The sequence below is a fragment of the Microtus pennsylvanicus genome, chromosome 10 (assembly GCF_037038515.1).
Source record: "Microtus pennsylvanicus isolate mMicPen1 chromosome 10, mMicPen1.hap1, whole genome shotgun sequence".
Classification (NCBI taxonomy): domain Eukaryota; kingdom Metazoa; phylum Chordata; class Mammalia; order Rodentia; family Cricetidae; genus Microtus; species Microtus pennsylvanicus.
This window is the reverse complement of record NC_134588.1, coordinates 110,679,884-110,691,985: the sequence shown is the minus strand read 5'-3', so window position 1 is coordinate 110,691,985 and position 12,102 is coordinate 110,679,884. Positions and strand designations below refer to the sequence as shown.

The 12,102-nt window shown below is 48.1% G+C and overlaps 1 protein-coding gene across 2 annotated transcripts in view; it reads left to right on the top strand.

Moving 5' to 3' along the window:
- Positions 1-12,102, top strand: part of Hhat (hedgehog acyltransferase) — a 252,716-nt gene that overhangs the window by 203,239 nt on the left and 37,375 nt on the right. For both annotated transcript variants that reach the window (XM_075989510.1, XM_075989511.1), the window contains exon 11: positions 3,634-3,778. In XM_075989510.1, coding sequence (XP_075845625.1) covers positions 3,634-3,778 — 145 coding nt within the window. The remainder of the gene's footprint in view (positions 1-3,633; positions 3,779-12,102) is intronic.

The window sequence follows — 12,102 nt, the reverse complement described above, 5'->3', positions numbered from 1 at the left end:
CTAACTTGTTCTGTCTCCCCTCCTTTTCCATACGACTAAGATCCAATAGCTGTTGGACCCGGTTGGCCTTGTTCATCCTCAACTGGAGGTACGGGGGCTTCACTCTCTCTCAGGGGTGGTGGAGTAGTCATTCACAGAACTCAGCAACTTTCCAAACGTCTTGTGGACAGCACCATTTGCTTCCAGCGGATTGGAATGCCATAGCCCTTCCTGTCTTCTGGGAATTGGCCATAATCACACCAGAACTCTCTTTTCATCCTGATAGATTTATGTTAATGAAATTCAGATTCTGTCTGATTGTCACAGTGTTGTTATCTGATGAAGCTGACAACTGGACTCTCATTGTCATAAATGAGGCTCCTTGTTGTAGTCAGTTAGTCCCCTGTCTCATTTACATTTCCTCGGTATGAGTTCTCTTCTTGAGGGTGTTTTAAGCACAGGAGACGGGAGGGTGGACCACTGAGCTAAGGATGTAGCTCTGTTTGCATCAGTAGCTTGCATCCTAGATACAAGCTACCCCACAAGCGACTGCTATAGGATGTCAGAGAGTTCAAAGGAAATGTGTTTAAATAAGGACTTAGGATATTCTACTGACTGGACCAAGGGAATATACCCGGTTTTTTCCCCTTGTGACATCTAAGAATGGCATTAATTAAAACAAGAAAAACTCATAAACCAGTGGCTGAGACCCAGGTTTCAGAATAGAAAGACCCCTATTGTCAACCTAAATCCATCTATGTCCATGTCTGCACTTTTAATTCCACAGGTTGAGTTACTTACATCAACTGTGGTCTGAAAGTACTACATGGAGAATTCAAGAAATAACCAATGTGTAATTTGAGATTGTTCAAAGCTCTAAGTAGCCTGGAGAACTCTTGAGCCCGCACCTACTCCCGTTTCACCTGAAATGTGGCCCTTCTCTCTCTCTCCAGTGTAGCCACGCTGTATGAACTATGCACCCGCTTGTGACTCTGCACCCCTATCGGTTATCAGAACGATTGCTTGGTGTCTGTGTTCAAGCAGCCCTTGTGTAATAGGCAGACTCAGCATCCTGTGTTCAAATAGTCCTCAGGGGCGAGCCCGGCCCGACTCTTCACCCTCCCTTGTCCCTCCTCTGCCCCCCCCCACTAACCATCATAGCCCCAGTTCCACATGGGCCCTCAGCTCACTGTAGACCAGCCTTCCTGTTGAGGGTTGACTGAGCAACCCCATGGAAGCCTCATCAGTCAACACCTCCCTGTTGGTTTTTAAAATGATCTTAGTCACTTCTCGTAAAAGAAGAGCCTCCTTGAGCTTTCGCAGGCTCTGCACGCTGCTGTCTGCGGGTTACCTTGACAAAGGAGAGCAGGATCTTTCCACTCCCTCTTATGATGTCAGGTGCAAGGAGGAGAGCAGACTGGGTTTTCCTCACTGGGTCCTGGGAAGTCAAATTTGTCACAGTGGCCTGTGTACCTACAGGGAATTATTTGGACACATCCACACCAATCCAGATGGCTCATGGTTTCCTGATTTATTAGTCTGAGTTCTTCATCCGCATGCCCTCACCAACACCTCCCCAGTTGTTGCTAGCTGAGTCAGTCCTGCTCTCGGAACGTCTTCTTCCTGCTTTAAAATGCAGAAACCACAGTGGACGGGCATGCTCGGAAGTGAGCGGCTGGGTAATGACTTCTTCTGGAACATCCTTCTCTGCCTGGCCTGCTCTCAGCCTCTGGGGACCTTGAGAGCTACTAGAGGTGTCATCACGTCCGGGACCTCTGGGCTGGAGAGACTTCCAGGTCACCTCCAGAGAGCCAGCTCCGCAGCACACCCAAGTGGCTTATTCATACAAAGGCCACACTGGTGTGCAGTGGCCATAAAACCCTGTGTAAGGTAGTGTGGGAAGAGAGAATGTTGTCAGGGAGACAGTCCTCCACAGTGAGATCTGTGCTTCCGGAATGGCCCTGGCCTCAGAGTAGAGAGAAGGACCAGGCTGGAAATTGATTTCTCTAGATTGAGAGGACCCTGGCCAAGTTACAATCACAGCAGACCACCACAGCCAGACCCTGCGGAGACTTGTCTCTGCCTGTGTGACTCAGCCAGGCTCAGTCGCAGAGCCTCTGAGATCACAGCCCAGCTACAGCTGGTTGTCTTAGAGTTCTGCAGGTTTTCAGAGAGCAGTTAGGACATATCTACTGACCTCCCATCGCCTCTCCTTCACGTGGTATCATTTGCCAGACTCCCTAGGGTGTATGTGACCACCGTGGTACTGCAGCTGGCTCTGTGCAGAACTCACAGATGTGTTTATGGGGCTCTCGCAGCTCAAGCCATGGTGGGGTGGCCTTATGGGAGGGCCAACCACAGTATAAGGCGTATAGTACAAAGGCTTGATTTGTTTGTAAAATCCCTGCTAAAAGGCCATAAAACGAAGACCCAGGAAGGATAATCTAACATCTATGTTCACTGGAAGGGTCCCTCCATCCACAGTCCTCCAGGCACTGTGGTCAGCCACCTTCTCAGCTGCTACCGTGTGCTGTTGAGAAACCTTATTAGCTCCTCGCCATGATGACAACATGCCTGAGGAGGAAGGGCTTGTTTTAGGCGTCTGGTTTGAGGGCACTGTCCTTCATGCGGTGAAAGTCCTGGTGGTAGGATCACAAGGCAGCTGGTCACGTGGCATTCACGTTCAGGAAGCAGAGGGGCTCAGCTCAGTCTGGGACTCATGTTTAGGGCTCTTCTTACTCAGCTGACCCAGTCCAGAAACTCCTCCTACACAGCTGTGTCCAGAGCTGGGTTTCTGTAGTGATTCTAAATTCCATCAAGTTGACGATGGCAGTGTGTCTCCCATAAACCCACGGTGTTACCCCTCAGAGCATGTCAGGTTTCAAGGGAGCTGGCCAGCTTCCTAGAGTCCAGTCCACCAATCTAGAAGGTCACTGTGATCTTGACCTTTGGTCACTTTGGTCTTGACATGGAGCTGTATTGTGGGTAACAATTTAATCTATGGATTTACAGGCAGAAAACACACAAAGATGTTTCACCTGGCAGGTACATTCTAACCAGCTTTAGAACTTAGGTTGTCAAGGCCAGAGGAAGCCTGGTGTGGAAGACATTGCTGGAGCGTGTCACTTCTTAGGGCAGAGTGACTGTGTTGTAGGCTAGGGGTTTGGAGAACTGTCTCGACAACGGCTTGGCTCCAAGTGCAGGAGGAAGAGCCTGGACCTGGCAACAGGAGATTATGGTGTTGGTTTTATGCCAGCTTGACAGGAGCAAGAGTCATTTTGGGAGAGGGAGATTGGCCTGTGGGGCATTTTCTCAATTGGTGGTTGGTATGAGAGGGCCTAGCTCACTGTAGGTGGTGCCACCCCTGGGCTGGTGGCCCTAGGTGCTGTATCAAAACACCATGGTTAGTTAGCAAGCCCTGAAGAATAAGCCAGTCAGTAGCACTCCTCCGTGGCTTTCCTTCCTCCGGGTTCCAGCCTTGAGGCCTGGCCCTGACTTCCCTGCATGATGAACAGACAGCTTTGAAGGAAGACAGACTCTTTCTCTCTAGGTTGTTTTCAGTCACAGCAATAGAAATACCAAGACAGAAGCAAACCTCAGCCTCAGTTCTCCCACCCTCTCACATGAAGCATTCTTTCTGCACTTCCCTCGTAGACCCGGTACCTCTCCCCGCAAGCTCGCCGCCGGCTGCACGCTCTGCTTGCCTCTTGCTCGACCTCCATGCTGATCTTGTTCAACCTGGTATTTCTCGGGGGGATTCAAGTTGGCAAAACCTACTGGGACAGGATCTTCCTGCAAGGTAAGCTCAGCTCTGCTTGATGTCACATTGTCGTCTCCTTTGCATTTGGGTGCTGTTGTTGATGTGGGAGCCTTGGGAGAGGCATGCATATTACCTGCGACCGGCAAGGTGTCAGCTGGGAATGGCTTCTGTTCCATGGTGACTGCGGCATTACCTGTTTGCGGCACCTCGAATCAGCTGCCCGTGATGCTTGACATCCAGCTCTCCTGCACCCTCCACGTTCTTCCTCTTACGTTTCCAATGTTGTGACTCCTTCCGGCCTTTCCGCACTGTTTCTAGATGCCAAGCTTCAGTGAGCCATGAAGACTAATGTAGTCTAACATTTTTGCATTGATGCTCTGAATTTCTGTTAGCAACGTTCCTGGGTGTCCCCTGTGCTGTCCTGGAGCTGTGAGCCTGGGTCTGGTGTCCACCTCTGGACCTGGACTTTTGTCTCTGTGTGCTTCTGTGTGTAGGCACATGTGTGCCACGGCCTATGTGCACAAGAGGTCAGAGCACAACTTTGTGGAGTAGTTTCTCTCTTTCTGCCTTTTCATGGTCCCAGGAATCAAACTTGGGTCTCCAAACTTGCCCAGCAAGCTCCTTCACCCACTGACCCATCCCGTTGGCCCCAACTGTGAGTTAATCTTTTATTTCCTGTCCACTGAGTGGGCTATCTCAGCGCCCACCGCAGGTAGAATACCAGGTGTGGCAGCTGTGAAAACTTGACAGTAGTGGTCATTACCGCTGGTCACCACTGGGACTCCTGAAAGGTGAGAACTGACTCTCCACTGAGCCTAGCCCTGGAGCTGCTTACCGCGCTTCCAAAGAAAGGGTTCCCTGTTCCTCTTGCACCACCCCTGCTTGGGTCTGGGGAGTCCTGCTGAGCAGCGTCAGTGAAACCGGACATGGCTGGCCATCATCTCTGCACCAGGGTCCCCAAGGAGCCAGAGATATTTTTTGCTGCAGCTCTCTTTACATGCCGGATACAACTTCCAGATGCCTGATATTAGTCATGCATGTAGACAGACTGTGTGACTCAGTGGGCTCACTCGGTCCCATTTGACTTTAATCTTGTCATTGAAAAAGCCCGCCTTTGATATACTTTCTGAGCGTTCAGCTCATGTCCGATGCAGAACCTGGCACATTGCTGAGAACACGGAGACTCGGGGTGAGGGTGGGAATGCTGGCCTTGGGATCCTTGTCACCGAATGAGAAGGCTCTGACTTCCTCTTCGGTAAGTCAAATACATCAGGTGTCTGCTGTTTATAAAACACTGAGGACACAAGGATGAGAAAGGAAGCCCATTGCTGGGTGTGGTGACTCCATCCAAAATCCTAGCACTTAGGAGGTTGAGGAAGAATGTTTCAGAGTGTGAGGCTCACCTGAGCCACCTAGGGAGACCCTGTATCCAGTGAAGAGGTGGAAGAAATAAACAACACAGGCGATAAATAGGGACGCCAAATACAATGGCTTCCACATGACGCTTGACTGGGGTGGCTGCTGTGCGGAATGGGGCAGAGAGCAGTAGAGCGAGATTCCCAATGCTGTTCCCTGCCCTCTGAATACATACGGAACATTCACACGCTCACTTATACACCCACGTGTGTGCCCACCCTACCACCCTACACTAAGCAGTAATTCTAGGAATTAGAATGTTTGATGTCTTAGCATCGGGGAAGAGAGAGACCGTGAGGCCTGTACACCAGATACTAAATACCTTAGTGACATGTGGCACGTCTGTTCATGTCCCATTGGCCAGAATCGCTTGTGTTATACTCCCGAGTGCCGGGCTGGTTTGGCATGTATGGGTTGTCTGTGTCACACAGTTGGTCACCTAGCTGGAGATGTCCCAGAGACTGTGCAAACCCGGGTTTGCGGAACAGGGAGGACTAGTGATTAATGTGTGGAAGTCAGGCGTGCGGAGCTGGTCATCAAGGCCGTGGGAGTGGACTCAGAGAGCCAGGGGCTGCCTGGAGTAAGAAGTCGGGGAAGACCTGGGACATGTTGGCGCTGCAGAGCAGCATTTATAACGTGCTCTTGCTGCTCCTGGGTGGCAGGAGGCTCACTGCATAGCTTGCCTGGCACCCTGCAGCTCTGCCAGTACGTGGGGCCAGCACTTTGTGTCCTGTGGTCTGTGATAGCACATAGTGTTTCTGTCCTCCTTGGACTTGGGGACTCTGATTCTTCACACAAGACCCTGTGACGTCATTTCTCTTTGGGGCTCTGAAGTCAGGGGCTCTCCAGACAGGCTTGCCTGTTTCCTGTGCTGCTGGAGCCAAGGAATGTCTGCTGGGGTCTTGTCAGTTGTTCCTTGGTTTGCCGTGTCCTTGTCGAGGGTTTGTTGTGTCCTTGTTGAGGGTTTTTGGCCTGAATTCCTCAGTTTAGATCTCCCATGGAGGGAAGTGATCGAGATGGTGCCAAATCTCCCATTCTGGTGAGCCTGGCTGTCTTACAATTTAGATGGACCTGATAGCAATGGTTGTGATAAATATTCATGTCTAGGTACAAGAAATAATTAATGAGTTGGTAGTATGCATCCTCAGGCCCCACTGGGAGTGTTGCTAGAACGGAATTCTAAAACGGAAAAAGAAAATCTGAATTCTGAAATCACCTGGGCCCCAGAAGGGTCCTGTTGTCCTGTACGCATAGGTGCCCATGGGTGTGTCAGCGTTCTGGCAGCCCGACCGTGTCTGACCTCTGCCTTTGGGTATATGATCAGTTCCTGTTGCTCTAAGGCTCATCTCTGCACATGGAGGTCGTGATGAAGACGTCTCCAGAGAACGGAGCGTCTTCAAGCTTAGCATCTAACTTCAGGGTTTAATAGAAGTCCCTAGCCTCTGTGTTGTGATGGCTCAGGTATTGCTGAACCATCCCCAGAGATCCTAACTCAAGGAGTCAAGCCGCACAGGGAGGGGACAGACAGGTGCCTGGGGGACAGGGGCTATTGCAGGTTTGCAAGCTTCATTGTCTTAGTTACTTTTCTGTTGGTAAAATGGCAGACCACTTAAGGAAGAAAGGGCCTACCCCACACACAGGTGTAGTCCATTATGGTCCGAAGTCAGAGAGGCGGAACTTGAGACAGCTGGCCGCATTGCAGTCAAGAAGTGGAGAGAGATGCGTGCTTGTATTCAGATTGCGACCTCCCGTTTATAAAGTCCAGGACCCCAGCCCATGGGGACAGTGCTGGCCTCCTTTAGGATGGGTCTTCCCAAATTAGCGTAATTACCATAGTCTTTCCCAGGCATGCCAGAGGCTAACCTATTCTAGAGAGTCCTTCACAAGTATGTTTGAAGGCTTGCCTCCCAGCTGCCCCCAGATCCTATCCAGCTGATACTAAACAGTAACCATGGCTGTTGTGTGACTTTCCCTGGGAAGAGAGGAGCAAATGTGTGTTCGCCCCAGATACGACTTGATAACCGACCGAGGAAATAATGCCACCCAAGTCTCGCTTAGTGAGCCCGAGTTCAATGCTGCTCCTTATGGCGTGAGGTTACTCAGAGCAGCGTGGGAGACACAAAGGTAGCTGCATCACTGGAAAGCCCACCCCAGCACACGGATGACTCAAAAGGCTGCAACCCTGGAGTGCTGTACTTGCAGGCAGCTACACAGAAGTGTCTCCTCCCACCATCAACCGACTGTCACTGCTTCTGTCATCTTGGGGAGGGGCTTCATGGCTCCTAACCTTCTGAGCTTCTGAGTTTTGTAGGTTTCTGGCTCTGGAGTCCTAGGTCCCTCCCTCTAGGAGGGAGAGTTGCGTTTCCAAGTTAGCTACATATGTCTCTCAGCAAATCAGATATCAGTGCACACAGAGACAAGCTCGCTAATTCTGCAGGGATGTGGAAACTGCCGGTGCACAGTCACCAAACCTAAGGGAGACAGGTACGCCCAGATGCATGCTTGCTAGTTCTTTCCAAGTATCTCATGGGGTAGCATGGAAGCCTGACCCCAAAGTCCGGATCTCTCTGTCTCCAGTGCAGTAAACTCAGCTACAGCTGGCTCTGCTTTAAGCTGTCAAGTTCATCATGGTGATTCCATAGCAGCCTCATTCCTGGACTCTGGGTGAGAGAGGGGGCTGCAGGATTGGGTCCTTTTTTTCCTTGTGTGCACCTCCCCCACCCTGATGAAGAATGGAAAACAGACATGCCCAGTTAAAAAAAAAACTGGGGCTCTGGGGTGTGTCATTCATGTAACTTTTTTTTTCCGAGACAGGGTTTCTCTGTAGCTTTGGTGCCTGTCCTGGAACTAGCTCTTGTAGACCAGGCTGGTCTCGAACTCCCAGAGATCCGCCTGCCTCTGCCTCCTGAGTGCTGGGATTAAAGGTGTGCGCCACCACTGCCCGGCTGTAACATTTTTTTTTAAAAGCAAGGCTCACCTCTTTCACTGAGATAGTTCAGCAGAGAGAAAGGAATCTGTCTTCACTCTTAAAAAACAAACCTACAAATATTTGCCATTTAAACATGCTTCACGCTCCTTGAAGTTTTGAAGTTTTATGGGACTAAGAGGGATGTGGCTGGGGTCTGGGTCTCCTGCGTGCTCTAGGATGAACTACACAGAGTTGTGCTCCACAGAGACAAGGGCAAAGTGCTGTGCATGTCACCTTTGTCCCCAAAAGCTTAGTCATGGCGACGCCTCAACCTTCCACGTTGATGTGTGAACTGATTTCCTTGGCAGGCATTGTTGAGTTCTGTTCTGTAAGGAGATCAATGAGACAGAACTCTATGGCTTGTGACTTTTTCTAAGGAGGTGTGCACAAACATCTGTCCATACCAGATAGGGTACTCACACACCAAAGAAAGGACTCCATCCAACCTCCCTGGGTGAGCTGATGAGTTTTGGGGTTACTGACATGAGTACGGGTGACTGGGACAGCTGCAGTGCTAGTCACAGAATCCACACATGAATGCACCTGCACACAGATCCCACCAACATTAGCCTCACTCCTAGGCACGCACATACAGGTATGCATGCACATATGTATGCACTTCCCACATACTTACACACATATATACATATATGCACCCCAATATACATATACCTGCATGCAGACCACCCCAACATTTTCCTACCTGACTCCTTTGCACAACTGCATGTGTGTGCCATGTACACACATGTGTACACATTTGTATTCACAGGTACACACACACAACGTTTGTCTTTCTTCTTCCTTATCACTTCATCACCCCATGTATCTTGGCAAACTGTGCCTCAACACTTAACTCTATGAGAAGCCCCTTGCCCCAGAGAACCTGGTTCCTTTCCCTCTGGATTCCAGTGAGTGTGATGATTTCATGCAGGTCAGAACCCCAGCACTCCCCAAATCTGCTTGCTATTTCTAGCTAAGTGAGGAGAAAATGTATTATCCCCCAATTACTAGCTTGTCCAGAGAGTTTATTCTTCTCCTGATGCAAATGCTTCTTGACAGGAATTTTATTTAAAGGCAAACTGGAGTCTGGCACTGGAGACCCCAGAGGTCTGTGGTGAAGGCAAATTCACCCTCCACATTTTCTCACACTCCTGGAATGAAATTTCACAGGGCTTGAAGAAAGACAGGACAGATGGCAGAGCCTCGTGGGTTGTGCTTGTGAGACGTCTGTCAGTCTCTAACTTCACCGGACCTCACCTTCAGATGGATTTTTTGTGCTTATCCCTCCTTCTTCCCTACCTCCTCAGATGTCTTAGACTGTAGAGGGTTGATGAGCTGGTGCCTTCTGCCCAGGGATGATGATTGAGTGTTTATCTATGATGAGACATGGATTCATGGTGACCATTCTTGGCATCTGCCCTGGTTTCATTTCTGTTTTTGTGATAAGACACTCTTAACAAAAGCAACTTGTGGAAGGAAATGATTTATTTCAGCTTAAAGTTCCAGATTACAGTCCACCATTGAGGGGAAGCTAAGGCAGGAACTCAAGCAGGTGGTCACAGCACACCTACCATCAAGAATAGAGAGAAACAAATGGATGCGTGCTTGCTTGATCTCAACTAGCCTTCTGTCTGATATAGTTCAGGAACCCCTGAGTGTGTCTTCCCACCTCAGTTAATAATTAAGACAACCCCACAAGCATACCTCCACAGCCTGCTCCAGACAGTTCCTCAGCAGGCACACTCAGTGTTGGCGGAAGCTGCTCCCTTGTTTCCTGTAACATGAGGGGCTGTTTGTTGGAGGTTTCTGTCCCTCCTGGTACCCCACAGCTGGCAAGCCCCAAAGAGAATCACACAGAGATCTCTATAAGTTATAAAACTGATTGGCCCATTTTCTCAGGCTTCTTATTAGTTCTTGTAACTTATATTAACCCATTGTTCTTATCTATTTTTGCCATATGGCTCTGTACCTTTTTCAGCTGGCAGGTCACCTCCTGCTTCCTCGGTGGTCTGCGCAGGACTGGGAGGAATCAACTTCCTCCTTCCCAGTATTCTCCTGTTCTCATTGTATTACCTCTACTTCCTGTCTGGTTTTCCCACCTATACTTCCTGCCTGGCCTGTCAGCGTTTATTTAAATATGATTGACAGAATACAGACAATTCCAGGCCTCCCTCGTGTTACAGTTTCTTGGCCTCCCAGACCCGAAATAATTACACAGAAACTATATTTATTGCAATACTGTTTGGCCAGTAGCTTAAGTGTATTTTTAGCTAGCTCTTGCATCTTAAATTAACCCATTTTTATTATCTTATATTTTATATTTTACCATGAGGCTCATGGTTTCCAGTACTGGTGTCTTTCTCCTCTGGTGGTTACATGACGTTTCCCTGACTCCACCTTCTTTTCTCCTCTGTCTGCTTGGAATTCCCCCTCTCTCTATTCTGCTAAGCCACTGGCTGAAACAACTTTACTCATTAACCAATTAAAGCAACACACATACAGAAGGACTTCCCACACCATTTCCCCTTTTCTGTTTAAATAAAAAGGAAGGTTTTAACTTTAACATAGTAAAATTACATGTAACAAAACAGGTATCAAGCAAGAATTACAGTTACAATATTTATATCTACTTTATCTTTTATTATAACTAAGGAAAACTATATATTTTTAACTTTTATCAAAGACTCCAGAAAGATATAATATTACCTAAATAAACAGGAAGTGTATTGTAAGCAACTTCTAAAACTCTAGAATTGACAGAGACATCTCGCTGCCTGGACAGTCACCCCAAAATTTTTTGTAACATTGGGACATCCAATCTCCAGCCTATAGGGCCATAGTATCTGGTAGACTTTTCTATGATGCAGGAAAATTTAAAGACAGTTTCACCTCTATTGGCAGTTTGTTAGTCACTTTCTTTTGTGTCCTACAGATTGTCTGAAAGACTCTTTCATGAAGCAGGAGCTCCAAAGAATTGCCTCTCCTTTAGGCAAGTTTAGCAGTCATTTTTTTGTGGGTCCTGCATGTCCAGTTCATACAGCATACCATCAAGCAGTCCAGGCAAGAGCAGTTTCTTGCCCAAATGGCTAACAAACTCACTAAGGAGCCTCTTTGATGCTCACCATCATTTTGAAGTAGATTGGTGCTGCCAGGAGCAGATGGGTTTCATTGTCATGAAAGGTCCTAAGTTCTTAAACATTTTACATACCATATTTTTGTTAGTCTTTGAAAGGTTTGAAGAATCCATCTAAAATATATTTCTGTACATATAGAAAACCTAACTAACATGACTGCAAGCTTGACAATTATAGATGACTATCTATTAACCTGTATTTTCTAAATTATATATTACATTTATAAATGAGTTTCACAAACACAATGCCTTACTCAAGAGCAGAAATACATATATACAGTGTAACAAAATTGACCTTAACTTTGTATCAGTAGACTACCATCCATACCAATGCAAAGTATTCATCTCTGTATCAGCTTGTCACAGCTACAACTAACTGTTGTAGCATCTGAATTTAAGGACATGAGAAGTGTTGGCTTCTCCCTTCTGTGCCACGTCATCACCTGGATGTCTAGACTTTCACAGGAGTATTTCAGGCTATGTCACCAGGAATATGAGATGAGAATTGAGATCTGGGGCAGCCATGCGTCTGGAGGTTCACTGGCACTGGGGGAGTTTCTGTAGTGGACAGGAAAGATGTTCAACCAGGATGCACGGAAGTGAAATACTCTTCTGTGGGTTTGTGTGAACCCCCTTCCTGCTAACCAGGGGCTCTGTGAAGGCTCAGATGCTGTCAAGTTTCTTTAATCAGAACTCCTAGCATGGATGCAACAGATCACATAAAGATGGGGTGACTTTGTGTCTCCACTGATGATTAAACCTGCAGGTTTGGAACCCTGCCATTCTCATGAACTGCTGGCCTCTTATTGCCAATCCCTTCCAGCTTCTTGTCCAGTCATTCGTATG